General features: G+C 37.3%; 1 protein-coding gene across 1 annotated transcript in view; it reads right to left on the minus strand.

Annotated features, from left to right (window-relative positions):
• LOC150079553 (sodium/potassium/calcium exchanger 5-like) overlaps nt 1-23,130 on the minus strand; it is a 40,006-nt gene extending 16,876 nt beyond the window's left edge. Inside the window, exons 1-2 of the mRNA XM_090383106.1 lie at nt 22,757-23,130; nt 5,143-5,222 (exon numbers count right to left, since the gene is read on the minus strand). Of these exons, the coding sequence (XP_090239232.1) occupies nt 5,143-5,222; nt 22,757-23,130 (454 nt within the window). The remainder of the gene's footprint in view (nt 1-5,142; nt 5,223-22,756) is intronic.
• Between the last annotated feature and the right edge of the window lie 310 nt (nt 23,131-23,440).

The raw sequence follows: 23,440 nt of genomic DNA on the forward strand, positions 1-23,440 counted from the left end.
ACAATTTGTTCATTTATACGTACGCGTGCAATGAGTGCGCTTGCGTGATCCATGACATGGTATGGTAACAAGTTCCTTGTATAAATAAATACTATAGGCTTCCTTGGGGCTTCTTTGTCATGGTCCGGTCATGGGGAAGACAGGTCATCTTTCTGATTTTCAGAAAGGTGTTATCTTTGGAGCCCGTTTAGCTGGAGCCGCAATTGGGAAAACAAAAGAGATCAATGGTGTGTCGAAAGCAACCATCTCTAAAAGTATACAATGAGTGGAAGATAAAAGGAGAATGCAGCTCTAAAAGGAAGAAATGAAGAAGAATGTTGGCACTCCAAGAAATCCACCGCAGGAATTTAAAACGAATTGTGTGTTGGATTAGATGGCACTGCAGCGCAGCAAATAGTTTAAAAATTCAATTAAGACAAAGAAAGATCCATTTCCAACCGATCTATTCGGCGAGAGTTGAAGAATCTTGGATTTGGTAGTTGTATAATCATGCGATAGCCATTTCTTTGTATAAAAAATCGAAATTTTCCACTGCTGTGGTTGACCAAAGCAAAGACTGAACAATGGAACAGTGGAAAAATATCATGTGTTCTGACGAGTCTCGATTTACACTTTTTATACCAATGACAGGCTCAAAGTGTGAAATGAAGCTCATTAAACCATGCGTTCAGGCTGCCTCATGTCCACACGGAAGCCACTGGAAATGGTATTATGGTGTGGAGTATATTCTCTTGGTACGGACTAGTCCGATCTACCATTAGGAAGTTACTTCCATGGATTGCGACGGATTCTTTCAAGACGGCAACGCAAATATCCTCCATGCTAATCTTGTATCCGAGTGGTTCAAGGAAGATTCTCAAGATTTCCAACGTCTACCCAAGCCGCCTGATTCTCTAAATCTGAATCCAATTGAGAATGTGTGAGATTTATCACATTTCTTCAGAAGTGCTATCGAAGGCACTCTCAAAGCTCAGGTCCAGGTTCAGTTTAATTGATTTGGAAAAGAAAAAGGGTTTTCTAAAGGATGAAAGCGAAGATGGAGGTGAATTAAATTGGCAACTAGTTTATATTTAGAGTCTATAGTTGAATTCTGTAGATAAAGCAGTAATGAACACAGTTCCTAAATGAACTATACACAACATTTAGATTCTCCAGGAAGTTACTAATACATTTAATAAAAAGATAAACAATAATAGCGCCGATTATAAACATTATTTATCATCTAGCTGAACTCAGACTGGTGATCACCTTATACATAAGCTCGTAATGGGATTGTTAAGTACAATTTAGTAATACAACGAGATCCTGAAACAGTATTTCTCGAAAATATAATGCAAGTTTAATGAACACAAGACATTGAAGAAAGGATAATGGTATGTATTATTCTGAAAAGTATAACCAGCGCTGTTTGGCATTCGTTTCAGTGTCTAACATAACGGATGGTAGTGCTGATTATATAAACATCATTTTGTATTATTCTTTCATACATGAACTCAAAGCTACGATACGTAATCTTCTTCAGTACTGCAAGTTTTCAGTGGTAGAAGGCGGTATCTTGACATCCCTCTCTTGCTTGCAATATATAAAATGCATGGAATTATTTTTAGCTCTTTTAAATTCGTTTCATACACGCTAAATTACTTATTCATCACTGTGTAAGACTTCACTTTCATTAGAATTGTAAGCATTTGTTTCGCAAACAATTTATGGCATAGATTAGTACCGTTCTGATTACCTCAATAGTCTCTAAATGTCTCTCTTCTCCATCGATTTTTCAGAGTTGTTTTCATATATTCATGGAAATCTGCTTACAAGTTTGATTTCAAAGAACATTGTTTCTAACAGTGCCATTATTTATTATTGATAACGTTGTTAACATTTCTTTACCTTTGAAATAGAAGGAAGAATTGGACACTTGCAAGTCTTAGCAGTTAGTTAAGTGGATAGCTTTGCTGCTCTTTTACAGCTTGTGGAAAGGCTTTGGTTTGATTCTCGCCTCAGACGAAGATGGAAGAAGCTTCTTAACTCTTGTGCGTTATCTTTGAAAAATGCGTGGATTCAATCGTCGGTTTTGCCTATTCTTCGATGTCCTATTCACAAATTTTGAATTTATAGAACCTTGGTAAGAATATCCTTGTTAATAAATATTATTGTTATTAACTCTTTCTTCTCCTTATGGGTTTTATTTTCGTCCCCAAACGGGTACTGGTACCAGGTGTGTGAGATCAATGTTATGTCCAATTACTATTATTGGTCGAGGAACTCTTTGATTATCCTACAGCTGTTTAGGATCGCGGCTTTCTGGAGTTCTTTAGGAGGACTATTGCTGCTAGGTTCTTATGGAGGCTCTTTGGCACCACGCCGTTAGTTGACATGGTGATCGGTATGTTTGATATTTGCTCCATTTGCCACATCTATTTGACTTCCTATCTAAGGTCTGTTTACTTCCTGCTCTGTCCTCGTAGGTTTTCTAGAGGTTGCTGGTGTTGGGGACCGCTATGTCGATCACGTAGGTTGCATTTTCTCTTCTTATTAGTGAGGGTTATCTTGAACCTGTTGTGCGGAATCATCTTGTCCGTTTTTATGGCGCGGTCGCATTACAACTTGTGGGCAGAGAGCTCTAGCATGGCTTGAGATTCTTTGACCGACTGGTATTTCTTCTCTAGCTTCTGATGAATTATCCTAGCAACCTGGTCATGCCTATGAGTGTACTGCGTTTGGATGATCATCCTGCATACAATAGTTATGTTCTGGATTGTTTCTGGAGAAAGGTAGCATCGTCGACATGTGTCGTATTTCACTCTGGAGTTCTTGGTGATGTTTTTTTTTCTGTAGTTCCTGCTGTTGATTACCTGGTCTAGTTAATTAACCTTATTATTAATATTACTCAATTTAATGTGGTTTGCTTCACCCCTGAACGGCCTTCAACTAGGAGGTGGTCAACTAATCTTGTTGCTTTTCTCCGTACTGTTTCTAAAAGATGTCCTTCCTAAAAGGATATTTCCAAAATATTCCAGATGTGTTCTAACCATTCCCTTATACAACGAGACAGATTCCCCTAGACAGGTCTAGCAGCCTGATTATACTTACTGCTAAGAGAACATTATGTCGGACTGTAAGATTATCTCCAGCTCTTTTTAATTATCAACTATATTAAGCATGATTTTACTCAAATAATATGTTATTCTGGAATTACTCTGTCCTCCTAGTACCTTTCACTTTAAATGCTGCACTTCAGACGCCAATTTTAAGGCCATCTAAATAGTTTATTCAGATCTTGTTAAAGTAGAATCCTAATTAATGACGTTAATTACTCTTCCTATTAATATATCGCCAGCAAACTTATTAAATAAATTTGAAATGCCTACATAAATATCATTAATAACTGATTAAACAGTAAGGAAGGCCAGCAGCGAACCCTGTTGTTATTGTAGTGGGGTTTCAGGAGCATTAGCGACTAAGGACATATTGTTCCGTGTATACTGTCTGTAAATTGCGTATGTTCTGTGGTCGACTTGCTGTTTTCTGAACGAAAAACCGAAATTTCCAGAAGTAAAGACAACGTTACCCTCACCTGAGACCGACTAACTCGGCCACGTTGTGAAAAAGGCCGATAAAAATTCCTCACCGCATCGACGGGTCTCGAACTCAGATCTTTTTCACTAGGTGTGGGGAGGACAATTATTTTACCAACTTTTGCTACGAATGTAAATTCGTAGCAAAAGTTTGCTAAAATAATTACATTCATAGCAAAAGTTTTACCAACTTTTGCTAAGAATGTAAATTATTATGAAATGATGTAAGGAAAATAAAAAGAAAGTAAGGTAGAATGAGTGATCCGTAGTGAATATTACTGATGTAAGAGGATACCAGTTGTACTAAATTTCATAGGTTAAAAGTAGTGTATTGTACTGTAGTATGGTTCAAATATATAGAAATTGTATGCATGTATATATGCAGTTTGTTTCTTTTATGTTAATGCTGTATATAATGTTCATTAAAGGTTTGTAAATTTATTGAAAAAAAATGTGTCTTTAATGTTTTGCTAACACCCGCTTTACACACCCTAAAATCTAGAATTTTCTGTGAATTGCAGTCAGATTTGCATTTGTGGGGGTGGGATTAAATCAAACAAATTTACTCCCCCCACAATGCGCATTTCAATAATAATAATATTAAATTTAATAATATAATTCCTATTATATTATTAAAAGTATTATTTGCATCCACCTGCTTTTTGACAGCCTCAAAGTAACTTAATATAATGATCACGCTCATCTTCCCTTAAGAAATGCACCCACTGGTAATCCCACATTTCAATCCAGATGATCTTACATTAGCATGCCCTAGTTTAAGACTAATCATAACCATCCTGGGCGTTTCTTTTCAGTGTCACTAGTCCCATTAGTTCATTTGATATCCAGATACTCTCATTTCTGTTCCCAATGCCAAAGTAACCCCAAAGTGACTCAGCATTACGCTAGCACCCGTGTTATCAGTTTGGTGGAGAGTAATCCCTCGCTGGGGATAAGTTCCGGAAAAAAGTAAATATTAGTAAAAAATTACGATAATCTACAGAGGCAGCGACACGCTCATGCGCAGTTCTATACTTGGTACTGATGGGCGTATCATCGAGAGGGTAAACTGCAGTGATTCCCAAAATTTGTGTCTTAGCACCTTGGTCTGCCTCCTATCAAGAGTTTGGGAACCTCTGGGAGTAAAGGGCAAACAAATTCACCTTTGCTTTTCATTACCCTAGAACCCCTCCAGATCCGGTATGATCTCTGGCAGGGGAAGAAATAATTTACATCTTTTTGTTTAAAGAGACCGGAATGAACTTCATATACACTTAAAGAAAAAATGTGAATTCGAATTATGCGTCCCCTATATCAGAGTGGCGCCATATTTCTTATATTTCAATAATAAAGACTTAAAATACATAAAATTAATCAGATTTATTTACTACGCCCCGAATATTAACGTATTCTCCTCTTTATGCTTTTAATAACTCTAATATAGACTGGATACTCAGCAGAACCTTATAATCATCCTCTCGTTCTACAAAACCCGTTCCTTCTAAAATATATTAAAACTATCGAAAGTTATCAAGGTCTGAAATTAGGCTTAACTTTTGTTTCTTACCTTTATTTTGTAGAATATTTCTTCTATCAATCCCTACCTTTCTTTCAGGACGAGTCTGGTGAAATATTGCTAAACAGAAGCTAAATAACACGAAACATGGGAGAACCAACCATAGCTTACGATGCTTGTGTCCAAATATCTGTCTAGAATTGCTGTAGTGTACTGCCATAATCACAATTTCCCAATAAATATATTTAAGTCAATAGGACTGTCTCACCAATAACCATAGAGAAAGTACTTCATGGTACATTGACTTTATCGAGTCAGCTCTCCTGTATAACTAAATACAAAATTATGACGTGAAACAGCCGATTTTCGCGTAAGCAAATCTTACCAGACATTTAGAACGTGGATTTATTCGTAATGTTATAACCTTTGCTCGCATCCACTCAAAGATAGGTGAGATAACAGAATGACATTGGAAACACTCCCCTTAGGCTACGCAGGTCGCTTTGTGTGTGTGTATTGATAAGTTTCACAATACGCTTGACCTGCGCATTCGCAAAATCATTCTCCAACCCTCTTATCTTCATTATCTACTTCTAATCTTTGTGTCATTGATATAAATAAAATAAAAAATAAATGAAAATTTCTCATCCCAATACAAAATCTGTAAAAATAACAAAAAAACACTACCTTGATAAAAACCTTTCTACAATGAAATGATTAGGTTTCCATAGCAACGTACGCGCGTAGTTTAGAAATCTACGCAGTACTCAGAACGTGCCGGAAGTTTGGTGATCTAACAAAGGAGCCGTTCGCAAAGTTCATAACAAATGACACAGTTCACAAATTGCGAATGATATATTAAAATTAATTATATTTGGGGGGAGAAAAATGTTGAGCTTTAAGAGTTTAATGATATATATCGGAGATGCCTCTGTAATTACTAATTGTCCCCCCCCCCCAAATCTCTTTATCTTGGAGTTAAATGTGCCGATAAGAAAAATATCTTGTGGCCGATAAAACTAGGCTTAAAAAACCATTAACTTCAACGCTACTATTGGAGCTCATCGGTGTGTAAAAGGAAAAGGTGTTTAAGTGTTGTAAGGTCGCATTAAATGATATTTTTGTCATCCTTTAAGACGCTGGGTTTTCTTAAATGACTGTTTAAAGATGCGTTTGACTGTAGAGGAATTCGGTTGTTTATTCTGGTGGCAGTGCGATTTCAAAGGAAAATTTTACAGCCCGTTTTTGAAATCCGAGGGAAAAATATCTAAATAAATATTTTTTGTATAATGTCTTAGTTGTTTTTTTTTCCAAATAAGAGTTTGATGTATATTTTTTAAATGAGAATTTATTTATTCAAATTCCATCCTCCCCCAGTTCTCCTTAAAGAAACTTTGCTATAAATTTGAACAGCAGTTCGGATCCTTTCAAAATTTTAAGACTTATTTAGAATATTCTCAGGGACCTTTCTGATTTCATGTCGATTGGTTAGACCATTTCCCCTGTGCACCCGTTTCCCCTCGTATTAAGATGTAATTAATAAGATCTCGTATTACTTGGTAACATTGAACACTTCTTGAGTACGGTACAAGAGTTTTAACCAGTAAGGTATATTATTTTAAAATAGAAAGGGTTTGAAATATAAAACAATTGGGTAATAATTTATTGACTTTCATTGTCGATTCTTCTACTGTGTGTGTCTCTTTTTTTAAAGCCCAAACTGCTTCTTTTAAGAAAATATAAAGTAGATAAATGGCGAAACTCAGTTTCTATGGGAGATTATTTCGAAATCTGACAGAATGATAAAAGGAGACCATCAGAGTGAAGGAGACAGCAAGAGGGAGAGAGAAAAAGCTAATCGCTGAAAAAGGAATAGAAGATGGGAGAAAGAAAAATAAAGAATAGAAGAGACGCAGAAAGTGAAAAAAAGAGATTGTAGGAGACACTGAAAGAGAAAAGGAGGGGAGGTACAGAGAGGAGAGAAAACTAATCTCTGAAAAATGAGTAGAAAGTGAGAGAAAGATAAATAGAGAACAGAGGAGATATAAAAAGAAAAAAAGAGAGATTGTAGGAACCAGAGAGAGAGAGAGAGAAGAAAAATATAAAAAGATGGAAACCAGAATGGATAAAGCCTCCTAAATTATAAATGGTTCGCGAACCATGGTGCTCACAAGGCGGAATGTTATGGGCGTCGATAACGATGTTTGTTTAGCAATACCCAGACACTGAACGTGACAACATAAGTTGTCAACAGCACCTGTTATTTGGACATCTACGGATAACACATTTTTAAAGCCATAAACGTTGCGGCTTGCGCTTATCAAAAATAGAACAACATTAAAGTCTGATGATAAGAATTTTTGTGGATTTGGCATGTTTTGTAGAAAAAATATCCATTCATCTCTTAGATTCAGGAAATTAAAATTTAATCTAGAAGCAAATATTACTTCTTTAAAAGGAGGTCTTTTTTCGGCTGTCAGGAGAATGCATCGGGTACACAATCTGGTTATGTTAACTCTTGAAATATTTGTCACAAACAAAATTACTCCCAAGACGTTTCCACAATTCAAGAAATCCAATAAGTGGCTATTGCAGAGTGGTTATAAAGTTGGGAAAGCCATCGAGATAAACAGATTATGCAATACAAAGAAGGACTAAGATAGCACCATCTAAAATCATTGCTGATTTTAAAAAAAACATCAGTTATTAATGTTTAGAATTTGCCTACAATAAACAAAATAATACTAGGACTTAAGGAAATAAATACACCAGAGGTAATTCAGTTTCCAATCTAAGTGTGTCATCAGTCGTATGTGTAAATAGTCAAGTTCCTTTAAGTTCAAGGCGAATGATGCAGTACGTGGACTCATTCCAATAATCTTTGCTCTTGAGAAGAAGGTCAAAGATTATTTGCTCATTGTCGTGCATAATGGACTTACAAGCACCCAAATGATCTAAAGATCGCAGTGTCACTTACTTTAATGAATCATTTCAATCAAATGAAATCAGCAAATGAATTTTGTGTACCTCAGCAAATAAAACTTAATTAATGTTAAAATATTTTAGTGATGTAGACAGGTAATTTAAATTCCCAGAATGTTTATTAATTAGGCGAGCTGTACACGCGGCATTTTACAGTTTCCGTACTAGTAAAAGTGCATTGCATTCAAAATGGTGTCTTTAATTATATATTCATTGGTATTTTTGTTGTTACAGGGATGCAACCACTCGAATCTTCGATGTTATTATCTCGATATTTTTGGATGGTAATATAGAAAGACAAGGAAGTTGATTGAGTTTGTTAGAGGAGATTGGAGAAGTTTGATTATCAGGTGAATACGAGATATTTCTATTAGAAATTCAGAAATAGTTAATTATTTATATTCTCAAGAATAATATTCACCGCTGTATCGTCTCCTCCTGAAGACGTAGATAACAGATATCAACCAGAAGTTAAATAAAATTATTGAATTCTAACTCAGCAAGTACATCAGAGATACTGGATGAAAAATCACGGAAGTCCAGATATTATTTCAGAGCATCTCAATATGACTTTGAGTTTTGATTTTATACATTTATAGTTTCTCTAGAATTGTATAGAATTTTAAACAAGATTTTGGTAGTTCTTAATTCGCCTTCAGGTAATTGTGGAGTTAGATGGTCCAACCCTGAAATCAATATTTCCCCGCTATCAGGAATACTACAAGAAATTTCGGGTCCTCTTTTCACAAAATGGATGGACTGTTTCTTAAACATATTTACAATTGCTATAAGTGACTAGGAAGAGGAAGAAGAAGAAGAAGAAGAAAACTGTATATACGTTCCTACCAAAAGTGGTTAAAATTAAAGAGTCTGAGATCGTCATAATGGAGACTCACGGAGCGGCATTGGCAGGGAACCTAGTTGGGTGGCCAGTAGGATCATCCCGCCCAGGGGTGCACCCTGGGCCAGCAGTAAGAGTGGGTTAGGAGTCCAATTTACAGTTTCATGACTGGGAATTTCCGGTGCTGGGTATCAGTTTCTGTGTGGAGGAGGTTGTCCACGAGTAGTGTTAGGAAGTTGCAGGTGATGCCAGCGACGACGAAAGACCTCATTGGCATAACTGGCCAGTGCACGGAAGGCATCGTTAGATTCCAATAACTTGATTTCTGGCCAAAGTGATGTAGTGTGGAGGTCTGTGAGTAGTTGGGTTCGTAGGTCTAAGTATACGTTGCATGAGTGGATCACGTGGACCCAGTGTTCAGGTTCTTTGCAGGTACAGAGGGCACCCTCGACTAGGCCGAACTCTAGAAAGCGTCTCTTGAAGGACCCGTGGCCAGTTAATAGGAAGAAAGCATAGACGTTAGGGAAGAACCAAGTGGAACGTTGTTTATTGATGTACGTTACTTTAGGGAGGAAAGGTTTAGCAGTTGCACCATTTGTGGAGTTATTCCAGCGGGTTTGCCATAAGTTTATCAATTCTAGTCACGCACGTTTATGTTCCTCTTTTATCGGTATCGGAACGGGTTTGAATAGCGAGGAATTCTGCTTTCTTATTCTTCTTAATGGCATGAGATAGTCCGATAAAAGCGACGTGGAGGTCCTAACGGGAGGCAGCCTGTTAGTACCTGTAGGGTCCCCACACCTGGTGGATTTTTTTTTTTTTTGTAGTTGTTGGCGCATCGGCTTCTGTGGCCATAATGCACCTCCCAAGGTTTTTGCAGTACTTTGACCCAAGCCCGAGGCGGGATTCGAACCCGCGACCTTTGAGTTGCTGGGCAGGCACTTTACCCACCCGGCTAGCCCGGTCGGCCACCTGGTGGAAAAGGCCCGGGTTCGAATCCCGTCGATGACGCGAAAAACATTAATGGGCGTTTTTTTCACTCCGTGGCTGAGTTAGTCGGTCTCAGGCGTAGATAGCAAGGTTTATCTCCCGAGAAACTGGGGTTTTTTCATCCATCAAAACAGGCAAATCGATCAGAGAACACACGCAATTTACAGACACAAAATATGGGTTAATGTATTCAATTACGGGCAACCCTAAAATAATAATTGATTTTTTTTTTTTTTTTTTTGAGTACCTGTAGGGCGGCAGTTGATGTCGTTCTACACGCGCGGGTCATTTGTAGTAGCATAAGTCGTTGAATTTGTTGTGCATGCACTAAAGTCATTCGGTGGTACCATACTGCAGCTCCATATGTGGCAATTGGTATAAATACAGCTGAATATACAAGGCGTACAATTGATCCTTTAAGACCCCAGTCCTTGAAGGTAAAGTGTGCTTAACATAGTAATGTAATTTCTTTTATCTTTTCTTTGATAGCTTGGATATGGGAGATGAAGGTTCTCCGGTCGTCAAAAATGACTCCTAGGTACTTCACCGATCGTTTATTTTTCAGTGGGCGGCCCTTAAAACGTATGATAAGAGGTTTGGATAAGTCCAGTTTGCCTTTTAACAAGAGAGTTTGCTCTTCTCAGTGGAGACTGGGAGTTTATTTTCCAGGTCCATACAGACAGAGCAGAGAGAACAACTGCGACCCGGGTTTCTCTGGTGGCGCAGGTGGGTCCTCGACGATGATAACCATTTCGTCTGCATAAGAAAGCTGAGTAGTGTATGGGTGGTCCCTCAGGAGCTAGTCGTCGAGTACCATATTCCAGACAGCTGGCCCCAGGATGGAGCCCTGGGAAAGGCCTTGAGTTAGATGGAATTTCTGCCGATACCAAAATATCGGTAGAAATTCCAGGTACAGTTAGAGACTCTGGCCCTCTGGAGAACGCCCAGCCTCCACATTGAGTCAAAAGCTCCTTTGAAGTCAATGAAGATTGCCAGTACATATGTAGCATCCGACTGTTCTACCAATTTAAGGGTTTTAGATAGAGCATCAATTGTGGAGCGCCCTTGTTTGAATCCAGATTGAAGCGAGGATGCCAAACCAAGACTTCATAGCAGTCTCTCAAAAATCTTGCAGAGAATGCAAAGCAGCGCAATCGGGCGGTATGCCTTGGAGGTACCTGTGGGATCCTTAGGTAAGAGCCTCAGGTTAGCATGCTTCCAACGTGATGGAAAGTTGCCCTCACTCAGACAGGTGTTGAAGAGCTGAAGAAGTATCATTGGAGCTATGGCCCAGAGACGTTGCTCAGTCTCGCCTTCAATAAAATCCAGACCAGGAGCTTTACCTTTTTTGATTTTTTAATTGCTGCATCGATTTCCTCCTCTGTGAATAGTTCTTCCATAATGTCTGGCTGAAAGTTGGAATTTTGTGCTGCAATTTTCCTGTGGATGTCAGAGTTGGTGTTGTTCTGATATATTAGTTCATCCAAAATCCGGTTGATTGTATCTTCCCAGTGTCTAGTCTCAGATGAGTCTTCAGTCATAGGATAGATGTCCCAATATGAAAGAAAGTACAACGAAGGTTTAAAAATACTTGGGAATCGTTTTACTATAAAGAAGAATCATGATACACATCCCTATAAAATTTTTAAAAGCTTTTAATTGCAACAAATACTACTGCATGAAAAGGTTTTTTCAAGCTTTTACAGATAATCAATAAAGCATTTTAATACTCTAATATTAGCGAATATTTTAGAGTAATATTAATAACACATAAAAGATTTTAGAAATAAATATAGATTATTTATAGATTATGTTGTTGTTGTTGGGTTTTAGGAGCATTGGTGGCTAAGGCCATGCTTGGATAACTCTTCAACTTCGGTAGCATTTACTGATAACACGACCAATACTTTTTGTATAAATCTACAGCGTCCAGCTGAACCGTTTTAGTTTCTAAAGAGAGAGTGAATATGGGCTTTCTTTAAAGGCTCTTTTGAAGGCAACAAAAAGCAGCTAACTGTGGAAATTCTTAACAACTATACGCGCCTTGGATCATATAAGCTTCTGTTGCAGTTTTCTTCAGTATCTTGCAAAACTTCAGAGCTGGAGTCTGTTCTATGTATCGTTTCCAAAAAGAATGTGGAAGGAGGCTTGAAAAGAAGGTCGCATTTGATAATGCCCTAACATGAGAAGAGCCTGCCGCTTAGTGCAGTCATGGCAACGATGTAAACAAATGGTAAAAAAGTTTTCAAAGTAACAGTTTTTTCATTAAAAATTGCTGTCTAACAATATTTTTACTATAAAAGCTCTTGTGAACTTTGTCTGCTACAAAGCTTAGCTCAGAGCAAACCAGACATGTTTAATACACAATGCCCATAAATTACTTTATTTATTTTTCGGCGTAAAGTTTCTTGTATGGAGAATTTAGGTGACGCCGAATCTTCTGACAAATATTCGACGTCTAAGGAATTAAGACCTTATTGGATTCAAATCAAATTTGTTTTGTAAATATTTTTTCCGTGTAATTTTTGATGGGTTAACTTAGAAGACTCGTTCCTTTTTTTGGTACGAGTTGCTTTAAAGAATTTTTTCACACATTCATCAATAATTTCTTCGCGTCGCGTGGATACAGGTCATTTAGTAAACCAAGCCATCTTATATGGTTTTTGCCATTTTTGGCCAGGTAGTTTTGTTTTTCAGAAATGTCATAAAAACAGTCGGTATAAGAGAACTGAAGAAACAATCTTTTTAAGTTGTTTATCAAGAAAAATAAAACGGAGTATCCTATCTGTAATATTTCTATAGTTGCTAATTATTAAATTTTGTAAGATAATTTATGGTCACCCTATTAAATACACTGCTCCACAAAATTAGCAGAACCCATAGAAAACGTGGTGTAACTCGTGCAGCTGTACAAAATTTGGTATAGTGGCGCGTACCACAAAATAACGATGAAATGAGGAGACAGGGAGAAACGTTGGACAGGTATAAGACATTTATAGGGTTGTATAAGAATTTCCAAAAAGGTCACATGACAGAAATCCATACAAGATGCTCAAAATTATTGTCACATGACATCAGTACGGTGTATGATCCCCTCCAACAGCTAAACAGGCCTGACAGCGATGAGCCATGCTCCACATAAGGGTGTCTATAAGATTCTGTGGCAACAAATCCCATATTTTCACGAGCGCAGACCTTAGCTCACCAAGTGATCGACGAATTGGCTATCGGCGTGCAATGTGACTCCCAAGGGCAAAAACCGCACATGTTCGATCGGATTTAACTGGTGATTGTGCTGTGGCCACGGCAGTCGTTGGATATCTTCAATTTCAAGATATTCCTACACCATTTGAGCTCTATGTGCAGTGGCGTTGTCGTTCATGAAAAGAAAATCTGGACCCACCGCACACCTAAAAAGTTACACATAGGGTTTAAGGATCTGTTCTCAGTACCTCTGCGCAGTTACTGTACCCCTGTCAAAAAACATGAAGAGGGATTCGGCCGTTGGTCATTACATCGCCATTCGGCACCACAATAAGTGTCCCTTTCTTTGATGATGGCGGAATGGTACCGCATTAATTGTTGTCTCCAAATGAAATAACTTCTATAATCTGTCTGTACGCTAAAGTGGGACTCATGAGAGAACAGAACTGTACCCCATTTGTCAGGCACCAAGTCATGTGTTCATAGCACCAGTTTCGACGAGCTCTGCAGTGGTTTGGGATTAATGGGATACACACACTCGCTTCCTTGTATAGAGTCCACTTGAATTGAGCCTTCTTAACACAGCCTGGTTTGAAATGTTTTCGCCTGTAGCCGCAGCAACTTGAAGAGACAATTGATGACAGGACATTGTAGGATTCGATATTTCTCTTAGAGGCAGATAGCGGTCTGCTCTGTTGACGTAGCCCTCTGGCGACTTTGGCCAGCTCTTCTTGTAATGGTTCCTGTCTCCTGAAACTGCTTCCATAGTTCCGAAACGATACTGTGCAACAAATTAAGCTAACGTACCACTTCCGCCTGCTACTGCCGATTTCAAGTCGTGCACAGGACGCCATCTCAAAGAATCATCTAAAAGACGATGACTTGTCATCCTGCTTACTGGATACGTGGCTATCCCACTGAACAAGCCAAAAAACGGGAATGAAGTGATGTGGTCGCAACTCATGTTTTTTTATAGGCATGAATACTTTGCATGATGTAAGGTAGTAGATAGATTTCTATTAGATACTCCGAATTTGCGTCAGGATGAACTTCTGGGCATGACACTTTGCGATGCTGCTCGTATAGCACAAGATCGATGCAAGTGGAAGAATTTGTTGGTGGCCACAACAGCTCCTCAGGGAGCTATATGACTGGAAATCATTTACATCAGCAAACTCATTTTTTTCTCTTATTACTCTTATTATTTTTTTCCTAACCTTTAACACATGAAATATATTACAACAGGTATCCTCTTACATCAATAATATCCACTATAGATCACCCATTCTACCTTAGTTCCTCTCTAGTTAATCATCTTAGTCATCCTCTTTACTCAAGAGGTTTCTCAATTAACATCTGTTATGTTATCATGTACCTGGTTTAAATTAATGATATAGGTTAACATATCCTCAGAGTACTACCCCTAGGCATATATTTTCTTACTAATTCCTTTATACTATTTATCCCCGTTTATATACCCCTGTACCACCCTTACGTTATTTCGTAATCATTAACATTTATTACAATTTATCTCAACCTTTAGTAACTAACTTGCCTATCCCAAACGGAATTTTCTTTAGAAAGAACTATAAATCAATTTCTTACAGAGTTTAGAGTATGAGTCCATGAGTTCGGGGTTCAATAAAAAACAGGAACAGACTTGCGTTCCGAAATGGCCGCTACTTCTAATTCCCTAGCGCTCAGGATTCCTTCGTGGCAGACAGGCATTCTTCCATTTCTTGGGCACTCTGCTTTCCTTCGTGGTGGACAGGCTTTCTTTCTTTTCTTGGCTCACATATCTGCACAACTGGCTATTTCTCAACGGGCTGGACCCTAGACACAAGTGCAGTCTCATATACGACATAACTTTGCTGCGATTTCGTTGCTGGGCATGCCGACCATCCGATGACTGCCTTCCATTGCTCTCTTTCTTTTCTTGCACGTTTCCCTTAACCTTAAACTTTAAAGGCACATGTTTCCCATTCTTCCATACTTACAAAAAATATCCGCACCTACTCGCGTCCTCTACGCCTCACTACCCATTTCTCCCAACCACTTTTTTCCTTTTTTCTTCTTTTTCTTCCTCATCTTGCTACCACGATTTGTGAACTCCGATTACCAAAAAATCTACTTCCACTTCAACCCGCAAACTCGGGACTTTCTCCCGTAGACAAAATTCTCCCCCACAACTTTTCTTTTTCCCTCAAGTTTGGAACGCCTCTCCCAAAGATTCGCAACCAATCGCCATACTCTGCTTAAATTTTCAATCCTTTCTATTTGCTAAACCACAGCCGTCTCCCTAGCGCACAAACCAACCCTTCTCTAGAAATTTCTTATATTTTTCACACGGCAGTATGGACCTTTCATGTTTGCCGGTCACCTTCAAAAATCTAGTTTCGTGTTCACACTTTCTTTGCTAAATATTGCGAACTTACCCAAATATCAGCCACCATGACGCCGTTTTCTTTTTACGCAAACACTGGACGTCCTCTCATTTCCTGTTTACTTCCTAACGGTGACTTAGATCAAAAGGGACGCTTCATAACCCAGTTTCACGGTCTATTGTTCTTGCCCTTAGTAACCTTTTCTCGCAAATGGCACCCTTTCCCTCTTCCTGGCGGCTGTCCCCGTTAGCTCTCTTATATTATTCGAAATTACTTGTTTCCATTTAGCCACTATTTAACACATACACGTCTATAACTTCCCCATCCCTAAATCCAGTGTTTCTCCAACTTTAACCTTTATGAAGAATGGAAGCAGAAAATATGAATAAGAAGACATATTTTATTATAATGTTAATTATAATAAAAATAACAAGTACATTGTGGTTTTTAAATGGATCATATTTTTGAATCATTTAAAAATAAGCGTAAGAAAAGTACACATAAATCTGTTACTTATAAAACATCACTTTCCTTTATTTTTAGGAATATATATTGAGTGTTAACTAAACTATGACCAACTACCTTATTTATACCTAAAAAAAAAATATCATATTTGAGTTATAATAAATTTAAAATTTTAAAGGACTGAAAATTGTGGACGAATATAATTTATTTTAATGTATATTTATGTTAAACTAAAGCAAAATTTCTGTATTTAATCAATCAAATAAATAAGCGAAATAAATTGCATTAAAACATTTATTAAGAAAACAATAAATCGCAAAATAATCTACAGACAGTATAATAATAATAATAATAAAACAAACTAAACTTATTTAGGCCACCGGTAGATGGCGCACCACTTCGTAGTTGATTCTGAAGAGTTTTCCAAAGAATACACGTATTGTTTTGTTTAGATATAAATGATTTTACAACGTTAACAGTGCAAAACATGAAACTAAATCAATTATTATAGTGTTGGCACAAGCAGCCAACTGAAACCCTTGTAGAATAACAGTTGTATAACCGATATATTCACCAATCTACAAGAATTATAAAATAGCCTTTCAGCTGGTTTATGTAAGTTCGTATTTCACAATATTAACAAAATTGTTATGTGAATTGATCTTTCCAAAAATACTAAACAATCAGCAATATTACTTGACACATAAAGAAAAATGCATGAATAAGTGATCCAAGAATGATAAAAACAAACTGGTATTCTTTTATACGTAGGGAAACAGAAATACATATAAACATGAAATATATGTGAGCCTCATCTATATGTAAGTTTTGAAAAGTGAACCACGCCAGCCTGCTATGTTATGGATGAGGTACATGAAAGATGTCTTGTTAATCGAAGTCACAGAACATCCCACGCAATTGCTTCCATTTAATTTAAACCACTAGATGCATTAATTTTAATAAAAACGCCCACCGAGTTATTTTCTTCCTAATCTCAACCGTCACACCAAACTACTCCTTGTTTAATAAACCGCATGGGCAAAATAATATTGGATATTGAGGAAGCTTTGGTCCAAGGAAGACGAGAGAAAAAAATTACGATGGGGTACAACGCAGGAAGGGACGTGACTGTTGTAGATGAGTGGCCTTTGGGGAGCTTGGCGGTGTATAATAAATTGACATATCACCTCCCACTGCTAAGGAGTAAACGTGAGAGTAATAATACGCGCTAGTTAAATGCCCTTTCCGTTTGGCCAACGTGACCAAAAGTTAGCTTTAAGTCCAATCTTTGCCCGTCCTTCTGTTACATAAAGCTATTTCTGTAAAGGATTTGAAAGATCGCCAACAGACTGGGAAACTGAAAGGAGGAAAAGAGGGTCTTATATAGATGTAAATAAAACAGTAGTGTACCACCTCGTGCGGCTTCAATCCCCCCCCCACCCCGACAGGGTCAAAATATGAATTTCAGAAAATCTAAGCTTGGTTCTGTAAAGGAAAACCAGTATTTCAAGGGAAAAAAAAGGGAAAACAAATCCATAGAAATCCAAGGAGCCAAGGAAAATATACATTTGAAATCTTAATATGCCCTTTGAATAATCGGAACTTGTGGATGATAAAATGCAAAGTATTGGAATTAAAATGTATCAAAAAATACTTTATGTTTTGTATAAAGATAAGTGTAGGATGGCCAATAGAAAGAATTCCGAGGTGAGAAAAAGAGAAACTATGTTTTGTTATAAGTGCATCGATCCCATATTATGGAGGTTTTTATTTTTACCACGAGTTACCTCAGCATTGTACTCTAAATAAAAAACATTGGTCCAATGAAGAAATATATTTCTCCTAAATGTGTACAACTTTAAAAAGACAGGCTTTGTTTTGGACTATCTTACCTTACCAGATGTATATTTCAAGTAAAGAAGGGCCGGACCATGATTCTAAATCGTCTGATTTTGCTTTATTGGTCGAAATGCAAAGTTGACAAATGAAACGGTTGCGAGCCCACAATCTATACACTGCAATACCATTAATGTCCTGGACGCTTACATATTTACAATTAACCTTCATTTACAATAAAAACTTATAAGGTGTGCTGAGACCTTTAGCGTTTATGACAGCCTTGTTCCTCGGTGGAACACTCTCCACGAATTCTTTGTAAATGTTCTGCGATATTTTTGGGTGCTTGGCCTTCAAAGCGACAACCAGTTCAGTTCTGGTTTTTAGGCGTTCTCTCTCTCTTCACAGGCACCCGACAATCCAATTCATCCCAGAAGTTCTCTATAGGATTCAAGTTAGGGCTCTGGGCTGGCCATTGAAACTTTCTGAAGCTGATATCTTCAGGTCAATCAGTCACAACGAGAGCAGTATAGCAGAGCGTTGTCCTGCTGATACAAGTATGGGCCATATCCAACATGCTGACACAACTTAGGTAACGCTTTATTGTCCAGAACGTCTAGATGCGCCTCAGAATTCGTGGTTCTTTTTCCAAAACAACCAATGTTCCCAGGGTCAAACCATGAAAAACTTCCTTTTTACAGACAATATATACAGAGCAGTAGGGCCTTAATCACTGATGCAAAGTTCCTGGGTCCACGCGATGACCTCAGCGATCTTTCTGCCACTTCATATTATCTATTTTTGGTGTTGACGATGGACCAAAGCTCGCTTCATTATTACCTCCAAAGTCTATTATCATCGAAGAATGTTTATTAAAGGAGTTCAAGAAAACTGAAGGGAAACTTTACCTGTACTAAAAGAAGTCTAGATAGCATTTAAATGAATTATAATGAAGCTGCTTCATCCAGTATCCATGAAGAAAGATGTGAAAGATGTGTGGAGAAATATGTGACTAGGTTATATTTGAGAATTCTAAGGCTTCGAAGAATGTAAGAAGCAAATTCAAAAGAAAATAAGGTAGAAATGACTAAAGGAATAGTCAGTTTTAAACATCCTGTAAAGAATAGTGTATTATTACATTATACCATTAAAGGGCGACACGAGATCATTATTTTTGAGCTACAGATGTCAGGTCAGGTGTAGCGCGGCCATTTCAGGCTTAAGGTTAATTATGAGGGAATAATCGGATCGGGGAAGGTCAGTGTCTTGCTACTACATAAAGACAGTTCTAAGACTGAAGTGGGTAACTACCAACCGGTCGTATGACTTGAGTGGTAGGGAAAACCATGAATCCAATGATTTAGAGTGCATTTCAAGGTCATTTAGATATAAATGATTTTGCGATGGAAGCATAGCACGCTTTTGCAAAGGGAAAATCATATTAAACCAATCTGGTTAGCTATTTTGACCCCATTATGTCTTTTATACTCTCCAAATAAAGAGGGAGTGCTTTTTATAGCAGTTCTCTGAACACAGAATTCATTTCAACTCTTCGACCAGTTTCACCGAGACTGCACAGCTTTCAAATAAATAGCACTTCCCAGAAAGAGAAGTGTTTTACTATTTATATAAAATATGTCATCGCATTGACAGCTGTTTCAACCGTTGTCAGGGCAATGATATCTTTTAAATAAATATCAAAATTACCTCTCTGCCAGTAACCGATATTTAAATCAGCAGATAAACACTTTAGAGGAGTCATTTTATTCTTTCGTTTGATCTCCCGGGCTACCAGCTATGATGGAGTTCAGTTCCAGCGTCATACCAAATTGTGAATTACATCCCTTCCACAGTTAGCCCGTCCCTGATCAAGCAAACTGATAGGAGATAGTCGTCCAGTATGCATTAAACTTAAATTTGTCTAAACTAAAAGACAATTTCGTATCCAGTACAATTTCTGCAAAGCAGGACGTTTTTGCATTTCAACGTATATTTCTAAAGTTTCCTTTAATATATAATTATTCTGTTTATTATACAGGCGAATGTTATTAAGTATCTAATAAACATTCGGTTTATTTGCTGGCTTATTAATTATTCATTCAAGTAACTTGCGAACATACAGATAATGCAAATAAAAACAAGAACAAACACGTCTACAAAAATAAAACTAGACTTTGGCTTGTACGTGTCGTTGCCTAGCAACAGAGAGGTAGCGACTCAAATGGTGGATAATAGAATGATACGGCTAATTTAATTTGCATACAATACTTCAATTATTCCATATACGAGTGGGTGAGATGATGGTAAGATTGTGGGTGGAGAAAAAAGAATGGGAAATTGAACATTGAGATGTGGAATTGAGATAAGGGATTGTGTGGGATGGTGAGACTATGGGGAATATTGCGAAGGAGAAGTTGTGAGGCAGTGCGTAAACAACAGAATTCAAAAAAATGAATGCTAAGTGAAAATGAGGGTGGGCGGTTGAATTAAGTTGTCGGAGAGACAAGGGATTTAAACGTTGTACTTCTGTTATAACAGCCAACACCTCCTCACATAGATTTCTAATATTCGAGGCCTTCTGTGTCTGTGAGAGTGGGTGGGAAATTTTTCGGGGTTTATTCATTATTATTATTTTCCCTGACACTGCATTTTTGTATTTAGAAATTTAATCGGGGGGGGGGAAAGACGTTCTTTTGATCTACTTCATGACTTCGGGAAAGGATTTGGGAGGCACCATTTGAGCGTCCAAAATTCCCTAGGTATTTTTTCAAATTCCAGTAAAGTTAAACCGAAATAAAAACATATATTGAATAAATTGCAATATTTGACCATTTAATGGATCACATACAAAGTTCTTCCACTGAAATCCGACAAACCACATCAACTATTGGACGTGTTCTGCAAATTTTCACTTTTATCATTTCCAATAAACCTTCTGAGAGTATAAAAGCACTTTCTCACTTATGTTTTAAAATAATACAGAAAGATTTTCTATTTTTAATATCTATTTTTCGAAAATACCAAAACCTAGTAAAAAGAAAATTAATAAAGTGTTTCTCGCGTATATTTATTAAACAATTTTAATATTAAATCTATAACTAGAATTTGCAAAAATGGCTGTTCTTTTAAACAATGGTCTCCGAAAAAGAGGAAGTGACGTCATAAGAGTCATAAAACTTTAAGCCTGTTTCTAGAACTAACTTCGAATAGATATCCTTTGAATATTAACGTGCCTTTTAAATATTAAAATGCTGTAGTAGTATAATATTTTATGTTATAATACGTTGCATTATGTTATGAAATAAAGAAAATGTTAAAACGTCGCAAATAAACCAATATAAAAATGCTATATTTCTTATTTTTAATCTAATATGAATTTTGCTCAATTTTTAAACATTCGAATTCAGTTTGTTGAAATATATGGTGTAATATTTCGTTTCTCTCCATATAAACACGCATTTTATTTTCATTGTGCGATGAAAATGGATTAATTTAAGGCTAATAAAAAACAGAACTCGAAAGAGAGTGGATAGCTGGTGGGTAGGACTGAAAAATCGAACCACTCTCAGTAAGATAACTTCTCTAAAGTCGATCTATACTGAACATGCATACACAGAAAAGAAAAACAGCAGAGAACAGGAGACGGTATTGCTAATCCTATAGAAGTCTTACATTGTGAACATCTCGTTTTCCCCTTCAACCACGTGACTATGGCTTATCGTAAATTTAGAAGGAGAATTTTATTTGTTCATCTACTTAGGACACTTTTCGTAGGGCTTCCAGAACCACACTTTTCTCTGAAAGCATGATTCAAAGGGCTCCTCCATTGAAAGCAACCCTACTCTGCCGAGTGCACTCCACACCCATTAGGATCACACTTGTCTTGCAAATGTAACCCTCGAGAAGAACCGCAGCGCCATCTGTAAACAGTAGGCAAATCGTGAGTTTCCAGTAGAACAAACACCGGTGGATATCTGCTCGTCTACGTTGAATTATTTCAATGGGTAGCCAAAGGTCTGAAGGCCTTAAGCTTTCTTTAGAAAGCCTCCAAGAATACGAAGTTGATTTGTTTCTTATCGAAAACTTTTTACAGGAAAGTCAGTTGTGGAAAGTATTTTTTTTTCCCAGTAGAAGTGACCTTTTCTGTCTTTTATTTTACAAAATCTTAAGGCTTTGCAGAGTTTCCATGGAACTTTATAAATATGATAGAGTCGCTATGTTTAATATGACATCATTTCGTAGCCCGGTTTTCAAGCGCAACCCCATCTGCTGTCAACGTTCGAAATCTATTGAATCTCGTGACAGATCGACAAAGAACACTTTAGGATTTCTCTTTTAAAACTGTTCCCTTTGCTGAGAGTAAATACAAACTCACGTGTGCTGCAAGCGAGTACAGCTCTGCTTGCTAAAGCAAATGTCGATGGAAGCCACGGTATCAGTTATAAGAGAAAATAATTTCGAATATTTTATCTGTAAGGAAGGAAGTTTCGATGTTTATGGAGAAAGTGCATCTCCACCGAGATGTTTTGAAAGTTTTCACGTGATAGAAAAAAGTATATCATTTGTGTTTGTCACTTGGGAACCGAAATATCAAAGGAAACATAGAAATGACATATGTGGGATGGTACTGAAACGACTTGTTGAAAATAGAAATATCTGCTTTTTTGTATATTTGTATATAGGTGTGCAAAAGTTAGTGATGCTTTTAAACGATCATATTTCTTGGGCCAAAATCTCAATCCACATCATATTCTGGTGAATCCACATCAAAATCTCAATCCACATCATATAGAATCTCCGTCCTCCCCCACACCGGATAGAAAAGACAACAAGAAAACTCTAATACAACAACAACAGCAACGTCTAATTTCCATCTGCTATAATTTCCAACAGTAAATAAATATTAGGTTTCACCTAAGTTATATGTTGTTGTCTTTTTAGACATAGTGGAACCCATGGGTACCATGAGAACTTTCTCCACACATTCCATATCTTGGAGACGGTTGGAGGAAACACTTGATGTAGCCATGCCTTCTGTACAAAGTCTTGCAAATCTGAGTTATAGTCTACAATTTTTGTTTCTGGTAATGGCAGCTGAAACCTAGATTTCTCCATTATCTGCCCGAGTAGATATGGATTGATCTTGAACAATTCTATGATCTCAATAGTCCTTGCTTTTTTGTTGTCTTGGACAGTCCTGTGAATTCCAGAGTCCTTGCTTTTTTGTTGTCTTGGACAGTCCTGTGAATTCCAGAGTCTTTGCCATTCTGTTCCCAACTTCCAGCGTACCATCAATAAGTCCTTTTTGAAAGTCTTTTGTAGCAATGGTTTGACCATCTCGAGGTGCGATTTTTAGGCGCGTTACCATGCATAAGGCGCCTATTATCTTTACCATATCCTTCCATCTGCATGCAATAACTTGACTCGTATTGGCCGTAGTTCTCGTTTATATTTATGGAGATTTGTCCACCCTTTCCAAATATCGTTAAAATCAGACCAACAGAAAAATCGGAAATTATTATTTCTTTGGTCCATCGGGCCACATTTAATAACTCGACTCCAGTGGATGGATTTTCATAAAATTTAACATTTGGTTCTTTAGAAAGATTTCAAGGGTCATCTCGAATTTTATTAAAAGAAAACAAAT

Source organism: Mastigoproctus giganteus, chromosome 10, assembly GCF_048544385.1.
Source record: "Mastigoproctus giganteus isolate SK-2022 chromosome 10, ASM4854438v1, whole genome shotgun sequence".
NCBI lineage: Eukaryota > Metazoa > Arthropoda > Arachnida > Uropygi > Thelyphonidae > Mastigoproctus > Mastigoproctus giganteus.